Source organism: Nannospalax galili, unplaced genomic scaffold (assembly GCF_000622305.1).
Source record: "Nannospalax galili isolate Female #2095 unplaced genomic scaffold, S.galili_v1.0 scaffold120, whole genome shotgun sequence".
Taxonomy (NCBI): domain Eukaryota; kingdom Metazoa; phylum Chordata; class Mammalia; order Rodentia; family Spalacidae; genus Nannospalax; species Nannospalax galili.
In genome coordinates, this window is record NW_008350324.1 from 942295 (window position 1) to 961194 (window position 18900).

The window sequence follows — 18900 nt, forward strand, 5'->3', positions numbered from 1 at the left end:
GCAAACTATGACACAATTCTTTTAGGCTATTTATTTATTTATTTATTTATTTATTATTATTATTTTTTCATCTTTTTTGAGAAAGGGTTTCCCTGTAGCCACAGCTGACCTGGAACTCGCTATGTAGACCAGGCTGGCCTTGAACTCATAGAGACCCACCTGCCTCTGCCTTTGAAGTGCTGGGATTAAAGGCGTATACCACCACGCCCAGCCTTAAGTTTTATTTTTACTTCATGTGTATGAGTGTTTTGCCTGCATGTATGTAAATGCACCACCTGTGTGCCTGGTGCCTGCTGAGACCAGATGAGGGTGTTGGATTCCCTGAAACAGGAGTTACAGACATTTGTGAACCACCACATGGGTACTGGGAACTGAATCTTAATCCTCTGCAGGAGTGCCCATACTCTTAACAGTTGAGCCATCTCTCTAGCCCTAGGACACAATTCTTTAAAATAAAATGTGACATTTTTAGAATGGAAAGATGACATGGGAGGTGCTGGTAAAACATAGCTCTCTGAAAGCCTACAGACCTGACACTGCCCTCGGCACTTAAAACACAGCTTTCTACAGGTCTACAGACCTGACACTGCCCTTGACACTGAGGACATTTAACTATACACTGTCTATTTTGTTCTGAAGAGCCTAGTAACTTCTGCTTCGACCCCAAGTCAGAGCAGACAGAGGCTAAGGAAGGCAGACAAGCAAAAGGCTAAAACTAGAGCATGGAAACAAAGTGCAGTTGAAGGGGAACTGCTACCAGCAGTGAGCAGTTACAGCCTCAGTGCCCTGTGCCGTGTCCTCACTCTAATCACACTGCATGGTACACAGTGCTGTCCCCAGGGACCTGCTTAGCTTCTTTTCCATGAGCCCTTGCTCAACACCACTCGAAAGTCTCAACCACGAAGAGGCAGAGACACAAAAGGCTGCCTACATTTTATAGTGAGGAAACTGAACTTGGAATCATTTTCAGTAACTTACCCCATGTGACACAGATGACAAAGTGGGGAGGCAGGCCAGGCCCTTCTCACTCTTTCTATTTCAGTCTGCTGCCACACTGCAGTGCCATCTCAAGATGCTTGCCCCAAATGGTTGTTTATAAGGGCAATACAGTGTTGCTTTGTGTGCAGAACTCTGCTATACCCATGGGCTTATCTGACCCTCACAATTCCATAAAGTCGGCACCATGACTTTATTCATTGTACCTACCAGGAAATGGAGCTGGAGAGAAAGGGCACACCTGTTGCCCAGCAGTGATGTTTTGGAAGCAGGCTTCAAAACTGGGGCTGGCCTGCAAAGAGCCTGCTCTTTTAACCGCTACCCCAGGACACCCAGAGCATGGTCTCAGAACCAGCGGCGGCGGTAGCTCTGAGTATTCACTGCATTGTAGACTCTCAGCCCTGTTTGCCCAGGACACAAACTGATCAGCAGCTCTGAGTGAGGCCTACTGCATGTTCTGACATCCTCCACACATCTATATCATACTACTTTCCAGGCTGACAAAGTCTCAGCCACTGTAGAGCTAAGTGACACTCAGCTGTAACTCCTTATTTCTGGCTCCCAGCCACTGCCCTCTGGAAGGCTACAGTGTTAGGCAGTAACTGTCAAAATGTGGGCTGCAGGCTCTTAGGCACTAAAAGTGCAGAGGAGGAAGTGCAGGGCTATTGGTGAGGCGTCCACTGAGAGGACATGGAGAAACAAGATGGGAGAGAAAGGAAGAGAGGCACTTGCTAGTTCTGGGCAGGAAGGAATGCCACATTCAGGATGGTGGCACCTCCAGGCTGGCTCAAGAGGCTCACCTTGAAGGTGGGCGGGGGGAGCTGGGAGCTAAGGTAGGGTCTGACTCTTGAGAGTTTTTGAAAGATGAGATGAAGATGGACAGCAGGGCCTTACCTACAGTCTTTGGTGTGGGCCATCCTTCTAATAAAACCTGAACTACACTGGGTCTGTGTGTGGGTGCCAGGGAGTACAAAGGTGGAGAAGTCAGTGGGAAGACATGCAGGGATGCAGCTCTGGAGATACTTTCAATATATACTTCAAAACTTTCTGTGAACATGATGTATGAGTTTCCAATCCAAGGAAATAGGGTAGTAGAGCCTAGCGCCCCTCTTCTCCCACTCTCCAGGGGACTAAGAGCAGCTTAGGCCAGTATCTGAACCTAGATATTGACAAGGGTCTGAAGAAAGCTGCAGATGGAAGTGGTTTGTGTCCAGTTGGCCCCTGTCAGTGCACTGGCCTTGAGCAAGAGGGAATGGTGGTTGGAAGCCAGGTCAACACAGGGCTGCCTCCATAAAGGACAGACTTCAGAGGACTTGCAGCCTCCTTTAATACTGTAACATTAGCATGCCTCCTGAGTCCCTTAATTTGGAAAGTGAGTGCTCAAGTGTGGGTTGAGCTGGAGTTTTCCTTTGTCTAGCTGCAAGGGAATCTACCCTGTAAATTAACCACACGCTAAGGGAATGCTCTGAGTAGCTTTTTGTCCATTAGAAGGACTTCTACAACTCAATAATTGATGTTAGTTATAAGCCCACTCTATAACCCAGGGCCTTACAGAAGACTGAAGTGTTGCCTAAGTTAATAAATCATAATCTTCTAGATACTGAGTAAAAAGTTCAAGTCCTCTACTGTAATTGCTGTGTCTTAACTGAATACAGTAAACATTTGAAATGATCAGAGACTTAGCCCCACAGAGGTCATCTTCCAGGTGCCCTTGTTCTCCAGCCCTCCCCCAAGCCAACTCTGTCACTCTCAACTGTCTGGACTGTGGGAGTGTGCAACTCCCCCCATAATCACTGTTTTCACTCCTGGAAGGAGACAAACATTTCCACCAGGCCACCTCAGATCCTGATTAGCTGAAAAACATGCTGATTTTTAATACTAACAAACCTAGCTGCTGTCTGGGCAATATTTACCCCAAGACTCATCTGGCACAAAGAAATCAAAGCCATCCCCATCTGTGTTGGGGAAATAAATGCAACAGTGAATTCCAAACTCTCACACTCTCCCAGTTGTGTGGGATGGTGAACCAAGATGGAAATTCTACATAAATAATCAGGGAAGTCACTAGAAAAATTGGCCCTCGATAAAATTTTAAGCTTAATTCAAAAGGCTAATGCAACAGGGCAATGAACACCATATACTTCAATGTAATGTTTTGTAAATCTGCTCATTGCCTTAGGAATGCTGATGAATTTCCTTAAAAATGAGAAAATACAAATGTCATTGGCACTCAAAACCATGCAAGGAGATGTGCAGACAGAAGCCATTTGAGCCACAGTGCCAGCAAGGTTGCATGTTGCAAAGGCCTTTAGCCGTGGTACCCAGCGCTCACATGTGCTCTGGAGCTAAGCTAGCCAGTCCTGAGCACCCCTGTGGCTCTGTGGTGATGCTTGAAGGTTTTCACTACAAGTGGGGAGAGTATAGTTTATTACTCATTATTAAAAGCTATACTAACAAGATATGAATTATATATATATGTATATATATATATATATATATATTTTTTTTTTTTGGTCTTTTTGAGACAGGGTCTCCTTGTAGCCCCAGCTGGCCTGGAACTCACTATGTAGACCAGGCTGGCCTTGAACAGTGATCCGCCTGACTCTGCCTCCCAAGTGCTGAGATTAAGGGTGTGTGCCACCACGACTGGCTAAGATATCAATTATTGACATTATTTTAATACTGATGCTTGGTGCCTCTCTCTTCAGAACCCATCCAATATCTAACACAGGACACCTTTAGTCAGTATTTGTAAACAGTGACAGAAATTTTACCAGCAATGTATCCATCACTGTGTTCCAGAACACTGGTCTCTAAGAGCTATTCTTCTTTATTTTATTTTATCTGTATTTAGTATATTTCCTACATGTAAGTGCACTATGTCCTCAGGTCAGAAGAGGGCATCAGATTCCCCTGGAGCTGGAGTTACAGATGGTTGTCAGCTGCCAAGTGGGTGCTGGGAATCAAACCCAGGTCCTCTGCAAGAACAGCCAGTGCTCTTGACTGCTGAGTCATCTCTCCAGCCCTTTCTTTTTTTTAAAAAAAATTTTTTTATCTATTATTTTTATTTTATTTTATGTGTATGAGTGTATAGCCTGCATGTTTGTAAGTATACTTGTGTCCTCCGTGGAAGTCAGAAGAAGGCACTGGATTCTCTGGAACTGGAGTTACAGATGGTTGTTAGCTGCCATGTGGGTGCTGGGAACTGAACCCACATCTTCTGCAAGAGCAACTAGTGCTCTTAACCACTGAGCCATCTCTCCAGCCCCAGGAGCTATTCTTCTAAATGTCCCCAAGACAGAAATAAATAGGAAACAATGAAAAGGTTTTAGGTGTAAAGTGAAAACATCTTATGAACTTTCTTTCAATTCTAAATTATTTATCCTACATGTGAAGTATCAAGCCTTTATTCTCAGAAATAGAAACCTCAACAAAAGAAAAGACGGACCTCTGATTCTGGCAAGGCGTGGCAGAGCATGCCCATCTACAAGCACTTTCTGATCCCAGAGGCTCCAAGACAGAAGGCTCACCTCGTGGAGCACATAGCAACCAATCCTAAGTCTCTTCACATCCTTGAGTGGGGTGTGATTAGCATGAAAGATGTTAGCAATTATTTTCTAGTGTGATGTAAGCCATGGCGGCAGCCAAGCCAGCGTCCTTGCTGAGCATATTCCAGCCTCCTGATGACTTCACTCTTCACCCTGATTAGGATGCGCGCTGCATGCAGCTTAATACAATCTGCCATCAAATGCCAAGTGCTTCAGAACTGAATTAGGAAATATGTCCAGATACACAGAATGATGCTCAGAGCCCTTTATGAGGCATGAGACCCATAGACAACATAATGCTCTAACGGAGGCAATTCTGTCTTCTAACCCTCCACCTCTGAGAGCAAAGGAATTAATAAAGATGATATGCTATCATAAATGTCTTCACAAATGAACAGATTCAGGAACTAGGAGACACAAAAACAAATCTTGAGGTGCTGTTTGGGCCTAAAGGGCCTTTCCTTTGTCGTCTTCTACTGTCACAGCCACCTCTGAGGCCACTGGAGTCTGAGAACCCAAGAATGTAACATCAACATTTCAGGACCATTTCAGCCTATAAGTTAAAGACCTCTGTGCAGCCCCTCTTACTATGTTCCACTTACCCAGTAAGACACAGGAACTAAGGCTGGATGTGGTGGCATATGCTTTAATCTCAGCACTCAGGAGGCAGAAGCAGGCAGATCTCTGTGAAATTGAGGCCAGGCTGGTCTACACAGTGAGTTCCAGGCCAACTAGAGCTACAAAAAAAAAAAAAAAAAAAAAAAAAAAAAAAAAAGAGGGGACACAGGAAAAGATAAGAAAACCCCAATCTCCTGTTTCACAATTTCTGTCAGTAGCTATCTGCACTGCCCTTTGAGAGAAACCCTTAGCTAACTCAGCATCCTCTAACTGGCACATCAGCTCCATTAGACTCTGTAGGAATGGAAAAGCTCAAAATACCTACTCCTTAGCCCCCAAATCCAGGATTGTGGATGCTAGACAAGAGTCCAAAGGTCAGGCGTCCAGCTCTCCTCATTTTACTGGAGAGGCAGCCAGATCACCTGTTAACAGAATCACAGACTCTCAAAGGGTCCCCAGCAAGTGGAGAAGAGACACACATTGGTGTACGTCACCACTCTTTCCACAACGACACTGGCCAAACAGGACTGCAAGCCCTCCTACATGGTGCTAGGCAGAGCTATGTGGCCTCATTATTCACCTTCAAAGCAGACAGCTGCAAAATGGTAGCACAAAGGGCAAAGTCAGCCTGAGCTCCACACATCCCATTCACCATAGCCTCGTTTTGCCATCTTTCTGCAGATACCTAGGAAAGAGACCCAGGACCTGCTAGGGGGTGGGGTGTATGCTGTCAACACCATCCAAGAACAACCTCTGTGGAGAACAGCATCTGTCAAAGTTATGAAGGCTCACACTCCTTTGACCCAGCAAGTCCACTTTAAGGAATTAATTCCGCAAATACAGCTGCAGCCATGTGCTTGCAATAGTCAAGGACTGGGAGTGATCTGATATTCATCTAGGGAAGGGCACCTAGCTGAATGAATGAGGCACATCCATCAGGTGCAATACAATAAATTCTACAGGCTAGGGTGGTGGTGCACACTTTTAATCTTAGCACTGAGGCCAGCCTGGTCCATATAGCAAGTTCCAGGCCAGCCGAGGCTACAGGGAGACCCTGACTCAAACAAAACAAATGACAACAAAAGTACACGCGGTACTTTGCTTGTAAGTACATGAACTACCTTGTAAAGGACGCACAAGAAATGAGCAACAACGACTTGCTCTGAGAGGAAAATTTTGGCAGCAGTTTGGCTCCAGAAGCCATCTCCCTACTGTCTTCCCCCCGACCCCTTTTCCTTTCTGTGTTTGGTTTTTTGAATCAGAAAAATGAAGTACTTTAAAAATGTTTTAAAGTATGTTTTTTAAGTAAAGGCAAAAATATAGAATAGTCTTTTTTTTTTTCCCTATGTCTTTACATAGACAAAGAAAATGCTGGTAAATCCAGTGTGGGCCCCAGGCCTAACCTCCAAAGTCAAGAATAACTGCCCCTCAGCAGGCAAGCAAGCAGTATATACAGAGCTCTGTCTCTGAGGCCTTGAAGCTTACAGTGCAGAGGATCAGAGAACCATAGCTCTACTCTCAAGAACAAGTAGATAAGCCTCGCAATCACCTGCTTTCGTTTCCTTAGAAAAGTATGCTTCTCAAGAGAACCCAGGCATGTGACAGTACCAGTTTGGAGAAATCTGTATGTAAGGTGATTTAACACTGCAATACCAGGAATACACTGTTGGTCTGTGAGGATGTGTGGTGACTACAGGATAAGTTGGCTGCTCCCTGAGAGGACGGAGGGCACCAAACACTTATTATTCAATGCTCATGCAGCTGTGGTGCCTATAAAACATCAGTGTGGCCAATAATGGTTCAAGGACACTCTCCAAGTGACCAGAAATAACACCTCTGAACACTTCCCACGGGTTATGGAGAGCTAAGTTTGAATAAAATCTCTTTCAGCATTTGGGCTTCACTATCCACTTTAATCACAGTTGATCAATAAGGGACTAGAATTAAGCCCCAGTTGTGTAACAGGTACAAATGAAGACAAACCAAACTGTTCCTATAAGCCTTCATCTGTGTCCCAGCTATTGAGGCCTGTGATGGTTTGAATGAAAATGTCCCCCATAGGCTCCAAGTATTTGGACATTTTGTCCCCAGATGATGGCGCTGTTTTGGGAGGTTTTGGAAGGTGTGGCTATCCTGGAGGAAGCACGTCACTGGGGGTGGGCTTAGAGAGTTCTTAAGCCTTACCAGATCTCCAGTCACCCTCTTGCTTCCTGTGCCTGTGTGATGATGTCCGAGCTTCACTTCTGCTGCTCCTGCTCCAGCCACCTCCAGCCACCATGCCTCCCTGCCATGACAGACTGTAATTCCCCTGGAACCGTAAGCTCAAATAAACTTGTCCTTCTATAAATTGCTTGGGTCAGTATTTCTATCACAGCAACAGAAAAGTGACTAACACAAGGCCAGAGGCAGAGCTGTAAGCCCCAGTGTGTGCACAGCTCCAAGCAAACTCCACTGCTTGGCGGCTCGCAGTAACCCAACAAACCATGTGGGGGCTGGCACTGCCAAGCTAAAGCATGGCATGAACAGCCTTGCACAGGAGACTGTTTGGGAATGACAACAGCACATTAGAGTATAGCGGGATACTACCAAACTTTCACATAGTCACCATGACTTGGAAAGGTTATCCAGTTATTATGTTTGTTTAAAGTGCAGGCTTTTCTGAGCAAGCAGAAAATGTATTAAGATGATGAGATGGAAAATTCTGTCTCTGCAAAGCTAAGGAAAGTGATGTCAAGGAAGCTTGGCTTTTCTTAGGAAGACAAAGCTCAGGCATTATCATCACAGGATTTCCAGTTAAGACATGCCAGATCTGCTCCAACAAGCAGACTGACCACAGCATGAAGGGTTGCCTTCCCACTGAAAGGCATTTTCTATTTCTGTATGAAGAATGTATAACTAGAATCCAGGATGTTTCTGTTTTTGAGCACTGACTAGTCTATAACAGTAGCACCTATAACATAGATTGGACTGCACAGATCATACAGAAAATAAGATGTAGTAGTCAGTACCGGAGCCAGGATCCAATTGTGAGTGGCAGATAAGAAGAATTCACAATGATGGCACATGTTTTCATCAGTCCTACAGCTCCACCAAGCAGGTACTACAGGAACTCTGTTGAACCAAGGAGGAAACAGGCAGACAAGAGGGCTATACAATGTGCCTGAGGTCACACAAGACAGAGCTAGGCAGTGTGTGTCCAGAGCCTGCCTCTCCAGTTCATATGGCTGCTGAGTGGGGAAGGGACCTTAATTCTTAGGGGAGGATGCTGTAAAGGAGCCAGAAGGCCCTGGCTGCCAACAGCAGTCTCAAGAGCAGGCAAACTAGAACCCAAACCAAAGAAAAACATCACCCATCTCCTCTGATCCCTCCCAATCCAAAAAAAAAAGAGTTCTAGAAATCAGCTTTAAGACCAAGTATATGGCCTAGAGTCAGAATAGTAAAAACCAGCAGTGATAAAATGTAGTCACTATTCAAAGAATTTCTGTTAAAAGCTTGCCTCCCTGCTTCTGGCTCAGATAGTATCAGCAGACATTTTCCTGCACTGTTGGTGACAATGTAAATGCTGATATAACCTTTTTCATTTTTTTTAAAGTTTATTTTATTTACTATTGGTATTTGTGTTTGTGTGTGTGTGCATGCGTGCGTGCGCACACACACCTTGGTGCATATACAGAGGTCAGAGAACAACTTTGTGGAGCTAGCTCTCCTTCTACCTTTACGTTGGTTCCAGGGATCAAGTGCAGGTGTCAGGCTTTCAAGGCAAGCACCTGTACCCACTGAGCCATCTTGTTGCCTGATACCGCAGTGAGATTAGCAATGACCATCTATATCTTGATGGATACTAAAGTCATATCTCCAGGGGACTGCTGCAAGTTGCAATGTGCAGTGTAGCATTGCCTAAGGTAGTCCAAAGCCCACCAAAGGTAGTGAACACAGTCTAAAATCCCACCAGTGAGGTCACTGCCAATACTGGAACCCTAGGGTCAGGAAGCTTGTGATATATGGTGACATGAAATGTCTGAGGCATATTACTAACAACATTAGACACAGAATAATGTATATATTATGGCCCCACATCTACTAAGATTTGCTCTTAGCATGTAGATGCACCTATACATACACTGCACTTTTCTACACAGATACATGAAAATTAGTCATAGTTTCTTCTGTGTACTAGGAATTGAAAAAAAGGGAAATACTTCATCTTCTATTATTTTAAAGTGCCAGAATTTTTTTTAGCATGCTGACACACTGCTCTAATAAAACAGTTGGAAAGAAAAAAAGCATCAAGACCTTCAATACTTTGCCAGGTGTGGGGTGCACACCTGTAATCCCAACATTCAGGAGGAAGCAGAGGAAGACAGCTAGGAGTTCATGGCCATCTTCAGTGAGTTCAAGGCCAGCCCAGGATACATAAGACCCTGTTTCAAATGAAACCAAACCAAAACAAAACAGAAAGACTTTAATTTTTCAAAACTGACTTCTAAAAAATAAAGTCTGTGTTGTGTTTGTTAATACACATCTTGCCATTTTCGTACCTTGTTTCCTTCGTACACCCATCCCAGACTCTTCACGCCAAAGGCAACCTGGCTGGCCGAGACATCCAGACATGTGACAGGCTGGCCGTAGACATAATGGAGTGTTCTGGCTGAGTCCTCGGCCTTTAGCAGGTACACCAGGTCTCCAGCAGTGGCTATTGCCACAGGATACCTCCCAGTATCTGGAACTATTTCAAGGTAGTCCACCTGTTAAAGGAGAGGTGCTGTTTAGTCCTCCAGTCATATTGATTTGGTCAAGAGAGCAAATTTCCACTGCACATTAAGTAGAAGGGCAGCAACCCAGCCCACAGAAACAGCTGAGCAAAGGGCCTGTTCACAGGTGAGGAAACATGGCTCTTGCCTAGATGAAAAGATGCCAATTGTAGAAGAAACACTCTAAAGCCTGTTCGGGACAGAGGCAGTCACAATATACATGGATTACACATGTGCAAGTTTTCTAACAATGGCTGTCTTCAAGAAGATAGGCTGTGAGATGCAGTGCAAGGGTGATTTCCCTCCTGTTAGTCTTACTGGGTCTTAAATTCTGAACCATGACAGTGTTATAGCAGCTATCCAAACAAACAAATAAGGTTTTATTGCTTTACAAGAAACTAAAAAGTAAAATGTTCTTAGTTCCAAGTGAACAAAAATGTTTCAATGAATATGTCTAAGTACCAAAATTTGTCAAAGGTTCAAACTGTCTGTGTTCTTGGCTCTCTCCTGGTCTGCCTGTTGGGCAGTGATCTCAGCAGGCCATGTGGCCACCTGAGAGTAGAAGACCATTAGAGATAAGCCATACTTTTTCAGTACTTTTTCTGTCTGCTCAGGGTGAAGATTGCCCTTCAAGAGTAATTTGTTTTTCTCCATCATGTGGTACTTCTTAGAGAGTCTACATCAGCTTTCCCCCTGCCTAAGTGACACAGAGTACAGCTGCCAAAGGTGAGCCCCACTGTGTGATCATGAAAATTCATGCTATAAAGGACCACATCCATTGCCCTGACAATATACCAGAGGACTTCAAAAGCCTGAGTCTTACAGGCTGTCCAGGGGAGCCAAGACCAAGCAAAGATTCACTGCCTCTGCTAATCCTTGGGCCCAACCATGCGTGAGGCAGCCCAGCATAAGGATGGTCACTCCAGGTTAACAGTGAAGATCTGGGAAGGCTGCCAATGCTATCCAAGGGGCATAGGTGGGAAAGTCAACGATGGCCCAGCTCCATGGGCCAGGGTGCCCAGCCCATGCTGTAATGACTCCTCACCCCAAAATAATGCTGGAACTCGGGCACATCCCCAGCAGTGCTGCTCCCTCCCTCTGCAGTCTCATTTTCCTATTTCCTAAAATGGGCATTTTTGGGGTAGCCATTTGACTCAATTCATGTTGGATTTCTGACAGCCGAAGAGGCTCTGATTGATGGCAGCTGTGCCATTCACTGGGCACTGTGAACTACTTCCAAAGCTTGTAGTCGGCACCGAGTGGCACCTTTCTGCCAAGGCAGGATTCACAGTTCATGGAGAGCTGCTCATCTTATGCAACTGTCTCAGCCCTTCTAACTGGGTGGGTCTACAGTGTCCTTGAGACACAGACCAAATAAGTAGCCCCACAGAAGTTTGGATAACAGAAATCCTGTACTTGCACTTTTTTTTCTAATAAAACCCAAAGGTGAGCTAACAACATCAGGCAGTTCTACAGACACTACATACGATTGGCAGACGTGATCCTCAGAGAGACAAGAAGCTTAGGGAGGTGAACCGATGATGCCAGGGTGCTTAAGTTATTCAAATCTAAGATTTCCACCAGGGAAAAGGGAGAGAAATAAAGATTGGTTCCAGGTTGGCTGCCGATTCACTATTCAAAGTCGGTTTTTCTACTCACTTACCGAACTGATGCCAAAATGAAGTGTGCTTAAATTAAATCCAAATTCGGCACAGATTTAAGTACTGCCTTCTTATTACCAAGCCATCTCCTGCCATGCAAACACAGATTCGTGTACAACTGAACTCTTCAATGAGCCTTATGCAAAGATTCCTAAGCTGGCTTCCCACATGACTCCTGGAACATGGCCGCCCAATTAACACTGAGTTCAGTCTATTTTCACTCAAGAGTTGTTCTTAATTCCAGGTGAGACAACCATAGGACAGAACACTTCCCCCACATGGACTGGGATGACACCACTGAACTCATTTTCACTTGTGCCTTAGGCCAGAAATGGAGCTCAGGCCCCTGAGGTGAAAGTCTGCCATGTTATCAGGAAGGCAGCTGAGAAGTCATGAAGACAAGCCCTGAAGCCAGCCCTGTGTGTGCTGCTTTGCTGTTCTGTTTTATTTTAGAAGTGGGAATGGGGCACTAGAGAGATGGTCAGTGGGTAAGGATACTTCCTGCACCTGCAGAGGGTCTGAGTTTGGTTCCTAGCTGAGAAGTTCACAATGCTGAGAAGTTCACAATTGCCTGTAAATTCAGCTCCAGGTAATCTGATGCCTCTGGGTTCCACAGGCACCTGCATTCCTGTGCACATACCTACACACACGTTAATTTTAAAAAAAGGACATGGGTATGGACCCAGGGTCTCACGCAAGCTAAGAAAGTACTCTACCACTAAGCTACAGCCCTAGCACAGCCCTCAGGTTTGACTTACAGCCTCTTAGCTCAGAGCCCTGGGACAAAGCATTTAGCACTCTAAGCCTCTTTTGACTTCTTGATGAATGACGAAAATCATACCACCTATTTCAATGGGCTATTATGAGATTTATGAATGGAAGTCCATCACCATTGTTTATATTAGACTCAGAGAGTCAAAAAATGGAAAGTAAAATGTGCATACTAAGCTTACCAGTTTCTGAACTTCGAATTCTGCAGCTATATGCCAGTACCCCTCCTCGTTGGGGTATAACATCACAACGTCAAAAGCAGAAGCTGTAGCAACAGTGGCATCATCTCGGCTGAGAGCGAGGGCCTGTATTCTTGCATCATGCTCAAAACGATGGATGGGGAACTTCCCAGTCCTCAGGTCCCAAATGTTAAGAAATCCTAGGAAGGAACAATTCAGGCAGCAATTGTAAAGTAACTCAGTATGGATGGTTACAGAATTATCATGCAGTTGTTTTATTTTTCAAATTCATTGTGTGAAGATGACAGATCACGTCTATTTGTCTGAATATAGCTCCACTACTTGCTAGTGGCAGGACTTGGAGGTGGTAGTTCATAATGCTGCAGATACATTACCTACCATGCGGGACTGCTGAGCAGGTTACAGGAGCCCAGCCATATGAAATGCTGGTGACTTCCTCTCTATTGCTCATTCACAAACCCAGCCCTAGTTCCTGTAACTTTCTACTGGCCTATGATAAAGCTGTTTGGTCTCCATCTCTTTGAAATCCATCTTCCTCTTTACCTCTATGTTGAAAGTGCCCTGAATTTAGGATCTTGCTATAAGCAATATTCAGCACACATAAACAGAGTTAGGAAAAAATACTGTATGTAGTCAGGCTTTGCAAGACTTTCAAACTGTCTGTACTCAGGTGACTGCAAACAAAAGTGGCTCTTTCCTCAAGCTAAATGTTTAACATTTAAATGCAGTGTACTCTTCTGAGAATTATGACAAACTTGAGCTCACAATCACAGAATTATGATAAATGCAGATCACAAAAAGCTCTGTGACACGGTCCCCTCACAAATATTTTGGCAAATTCTCTATTCTGCCTCAGAGGGAGAAGACACTGTACAAAAAGTGCAAGGGCCTTAACTCATTAAATACAAGTTAGGGTCTCCCTTTCAAGATGCCTCAACTTAACGCTCACTTCTTCCTAACACTGCTCTGTGTCTGAGACATCACAACCAACAGAGAGGAGAGAGGAAAAGGTTTTGGGTATCAGGCACTCATCTGTCTCTTCTCACTGCATAAGCCCTTCCACCTTGGAGAGAACGTGGAATACCTTCATTGCACATAAGAGAAAACCAGAAGCTCTAAGTGGCTGAAAAACGGCTCCACAGCTACTTGGTCTGTGATGAAGCCAAGTTGGGGTTTAGCTAGAAAAATGCAGGGTGGGTAGCTATGTTCACAGGTGCATGAGAAAGCTAAAGGCTCAGTGAGTGACTGACACAGACCACCAAGCTCGCTGTGTCCTGCCAAGCATGGCAGCTATTTAACCATAGCTCACTCTAAACACACACGGAGTTTATCTATAAACACATTGTTCATTATTAGTCAAATATTGGTTTGGTTGGCACCATTTTACCAACAGAACTGGGTACAATAAAACACTTCACCACAAAGCTGAGTTTCAGTGCTAGCCTCAGAAGATGCACTAGGGTTCACCAATGTAACAATCAGATTCTCTGCTGAGTATTTGTTCCACTTCACCTTCTACAGTTCTTCTACTTCAGGTGTGTGCGACCAGGCTCATAAGCACTTGCCAATGGCACTGGTAGCACTGCACTGCAGTCCTCGGGGTTGCATCTGGTGCATGAGCATTTGGCATTCTTACTCTTCTTGAAGAAATGGCCTTTATAACATGGGATGTCCTGCCTTGTCCAAGGTTAGAATCTCTGCTCTAAAATCCACTTTGCTACTGAAACAGTCGCTTGGGATTTTTAACTCTTATTAAAATAAATAGGTCTTTATGTTTAAAGTCAGTTTCTTGGAGTCAGGCATGGTAGCACTTCTCTGTAACCTCAGTATAACTGCTGAGGAGGCTGATGCATAAGACTGAGTTTGAGGCTAGCCTGTGGCATACAGCAAGTCCAAGGCAAAATGGGCTAATAGCAATACCTTGTCTCAAAATACATACATACAGGGGCTGGAGAGATGGCTCAGTGACTAAAAGCACTGGCTACTTGCAGAGGACCCAGGTTCAGTTCCCAGTACCCACATGATAGCTAACAACAATTATAGACATAAAATTAATAAATCTTATAAAAATATTTTATTATTTTTATTTTAAGTGTGGGTGTTTTGTCTGCATGTGTGTAAGTGTACCTGTGCTGTGCAGTCCCCATGGAGGTCAGAAGAAGGTGTTGGCTATCCTGGAACTGGAGTTGCCGATGGTTGTTAGCCACCATGTGGGTGCTGGGAACTGAACCCAGATCCTCTACAAGAGCAGCCAATACTCTTAACCACTAAATCATCTCTCCAGCCCTCAAATTAATAAATTAAAAAAAATTAAATCCATCCATCCATCCATATATACAACATAAAGTGGGTCGCCTATACACAGCATATAGTTGGCCTTACATTAACTGTGATGCTAAGTGTACTATATTTAATATATATGAATAAAGTGGGTTTAATCTTCATTTCTACATTTCTGGTCGGTCCTATCCATTCTTGGTTCCTGTTCTCCTCTCATTTCTGGTCTTTCTCTGATTGGATATATGTTTATTCCATTGTGATTCCTTTGTTGGTTTAAGGGCCAAAATTCTGTGGAGTTATTGGGTAGCTGCTTCAGGGTTCTAATGTCCATCTTTAGCTCATCATACCCTACCTTCACATGATACCACAGAACCACATTGAGCACAAGGACTTCACAGCAACATATCCCTCCCTTTCCTCTCGACCTCAGAGGACAAGGCAAGAAATGTTAGCAGCTCACAGGGGCAGACTCTTGACCAAAAGCTTATTTTGTAAATGGCTAGTTTATGTTATAATTACACCTTCGTTACTTTTTTTTTTTTTTTTTTTTTTTTTTTTTTTTTTTTGTCTTTTTGAGACAGGGTTTCCCTGTAACCTCAGCTGTCCTGGAACTTACTATGTAGACCAGGCTGGCCTAGAACTCAGAGATCCGCCTGCCTCTGCCTCCCGAGTGCTGGGATTAAAGGCGTGCGCCACCACGTCCGGCCCACCTTTGCCACTTTTACAACATGAAAGCTGCAGGGACTTGAAGACTTGATACCTGAATTATAAGCAAGTTCTATAATGTTGTATGTTAATACTCAGAAAAAAGAGGAACCATTAAATCATACACTTAGCAAGTACTTACAGAACCCCTATGCTGCTTCAAGGAGCTGTTAGGTACTGGGGTGTCACTGTGCTTCAGAGAAAATAAAAACATTCCTGACTGCACATAATGAACATTCTGGTGGTATCTACTGAGCACTGTACTCCCAAGTCTTTGGATATCAGAAGGGTATGATCCCATTCTCACAACACGCACACAGGAGGAAGACTAACCTTTATTAGCTAAAACAGAGAGCAAAGTACAATATAATAGGGGTATGTGCAAAGGGCAAGGAGGGATGGCCAAGCTTAACTGTCAGGTTTGGTCACGCTGTGCTCAGACCCAAGAGGGGCAGCTAATTTCAGAAAGTTCAAGTTGAGCTGATCTACATTCAGTTGCACGACTATTGAAAAAAAGGTCAGCAATGCTAGTCAGAGCCAAACAATTCACTTCTCAAAAAAGGTACAATTTTAATTGTACAAAACAAGATCTAATTTATTCTTACTTATGTGTATGTGCATATGTCTGTATGTGTAAGGGTGCCCTGGAGGCCAGAAGAGAGTATCGGATCCTCAGGAGCAGGAATTGCAGGTGGTTGTGAGTCACCTGATGTGGGAATCCACCTTGGGTACTGTTCTGGTTTGATTCTCCATTGCTATGACAAAACACTCTGACCACTACCAACATGGGGAGGAAAGGGTTTATTTGGCTTACATACCCCAGGTCACAGTTCATCAGGGAGCCCAAGGTAGGAACTCAGGGCAGGAACCTGGAAGCAGAAGCTGGAGCACAGGCCGTGGGGGAACACTGCTTACTGGCTTGCTCCTCTGCTCAGCTTGCTTTCTTATGCAACAGAGGCCCACCTGCCCAGGGGTGGCACCACCCACAGTGGGCTGGGCCCTCCCACATCACTCATCAAGAAGATGCCCCTCAGACATGGCCACAGGCCAGTCCAATGCAGGTAATTCCCCAGTTGAAGCTCCCTCAACCCAAGTGTGTCAAATTGACACTAAAGCTGTCCAGCACAGGTACTGTGAAAGAAGCAAGTGCTTTTAACACTGGGCCCTCTTTCTAGCCTCCCTCAAACAGGTATGATTTAAAAATTCTAATGTGGATTCATTTGAATGACCACACTACAGGCCCAGCAATGAAACTGATTTAGCTTCTGACACTGTGTGACACACAGAGGCAGGATCGTGCCCTTTGCTTTTCTATTCCCTCCAACAGTGAATGCAGTAAGCACAGTTGGCCATCAGCAAAGGCTGAATGCTTGACTCCCATATCAGCAAGGAACATTCAGTTGTAGGCAGCAGAAACCCCAGTGAAACTGGGACAGAAGGAAAACTGACTGGAAAGGTACAGACTATGTCATTTAGCCCGAGGACAGGAAGCACAAAGCAGCCTGAGCTGACAAGGGATCAGAACCAGGAAGTAAGAGGCCTCTCTGTGTGGGCAGATCTTGCCTCTAATTCTTTCTACCACTGTTTCCTTTTTCCTGTCTCCCCCACCCAGTTTTCCCTTGTTCCTGAATGCACAGGAAGTGGCTAGTCCCATTCACGAGGGCTTCTACTCTAAGCACACAACAGTGTGAGGTCCAGTCCATGAATGGGTCCTGATCCCTGGTCTGATCAGCTGATCCCAAATGACCACCTCAAATCCTCTGACCTGCCCACCTTTTGGGGTGCTGGGAAGACCTCAGGCTGAGGAGACAACTTAAATTGTCCTCCACAATCACCCTGTGTATTAGGCCAAGGTCAAACAAGAACATCTCTCAGCAAAGGCAAAGGGAGGCACTGGGTAGCTGCTCAGTGACTTAACTTGTCACAATTTCCTGCCAGGCATCGTCCACTAGACCTAAGCTGCAAGAGCTGGAGTCTAGGCCCCACATCAGAATAACAGAAAGAGAGCAGGTGCCCCTCTTCCTCCCTGACAAATGTTCAGTGGCTATAGACATGCTCAATTCTGCCATAGTGCTGAAGAACAACAATAACATTTTGCTCAGCAGAAATTTGAAAAAGATGAAAACAAAAGAGGAAACCAGGTCTTTCAAAAAACATCTGGAAGACAGTGAGCAAAGGCCAAAGCCCCACAAGTTGACAGGGGCAGGGCTTGGCAGTCCCCAGGATCCTCCCAGTTCAGGACCCTCCACCTCGATGAGCAGCCGGCCTGGAGGTACTCTGCACTCATCCTAGACCAGGAAGTCATTATCAGTGACATGAGTAACGAGGGCCAGGCTTTCGAGGAGACATAAAGGCTGCTCAGCAGCTGTGGATGGGCACCCATGCCAGTCTGCAGCACGCCCCTCCTGTCTCCCAAAGGAGGCCAGCCAGAGTGTGGTAATGAAACTGCACATAGTGGAAATGGGATCTAAATGAGTTGAAGCTGATTTATGCTAGCTTTTGTAAAGATTACTCGGTATCTGGAAACCGCTACCACTGTGCAATAATGTTGACAGTCCTTAAGAACTCCGCCTAATGGTGCTTGCGCACAATATTTATATTCCTCGTCATGGGAACGAGGACCATAATGGATACCATTTTTGTTTTATTAGGGATGCATATTTAAATTAATCCGCTATTTGCCTAAACAATTAGCTGCTTCTGTTTGTATGCACAAAGCCAAAATTGCAATTAGGCTTCCATCAAAAAGATAAGTCCCGACTAAAACTGTCCCAGTGGGGCTCTAAGAGCTCAAGGCAGAACTTTCCAAAATTACATTTCAGCATAATGGTAATTATGTTAATTGCTTGAAAGGTAAATAACTATTGAACTGGTTTTGGAAAAAACACAATTGGTATCACCCCTCTCCTTTGATCTTTTCCACGTACCACAATTTCCACGTACCACAAGACTTAAAACAGGTTTATCAGTTTAGAAAGCCACACACTGACCCTTCTTCACCTACAAAGTTTGCTTATGGCTTTTGGAGCCTTCTTTCTTAGAACTCAGTTTAGCCATGAGTTCCTATCCTCTTGAGTGTACACAATTAACACCTGAAGCACGGTCTCAGCTTCATGATCGCTAAATAGACAGGATCAATTAGCTGTGTTCAGAGACATGGAATGAAGCTAACTATTTATAAAGACAGCTGGCACACTCCATTCCCACCATGTAAATAAACACTTTTCTATCATCAATTAAGCAGAAGTCAGAAGAAATTCTGCAACAAGAGAAAAATCATTTTAACAAAAATTTCAAATGCACCCAAGCACTTGCTAAACAAGCACCTCTTTGTTCATTAACTGTATATGACATCACACTGAAAATTAGG

At 44.5% G+C, this 18900-nt stretch overlaps 1 protein-coding gene across 2 annotated transcripts in view; it reads right to left on the reverse strand.

Annotated features, from left to right (window-relative positions):
* The window catches only part of Fbxw8 (F-box and WD repeat domain containing 8), a 128819-nt gene that overhangs the window by 29660 nt on the left and 80259 nt on the right, over positions 1–18900 (reverse strand). For both annotated transcript variants that reach the window (XM_029570575.1, XM_008847456.3), the window contains 2 exons: positions 12528–12724; positions 9701–9907 (listed from right to left, as the gene is read on the reverse strand). In XM_029570575.1, the coding sequence (XP_029426435.1) occupies positions 9701–9907; positions 12528–12724 (404 nt within the window). The remainder of the gene's footprint in view (positions 1–9700; positions 9908–12527; positions 12725–18900) is intronic.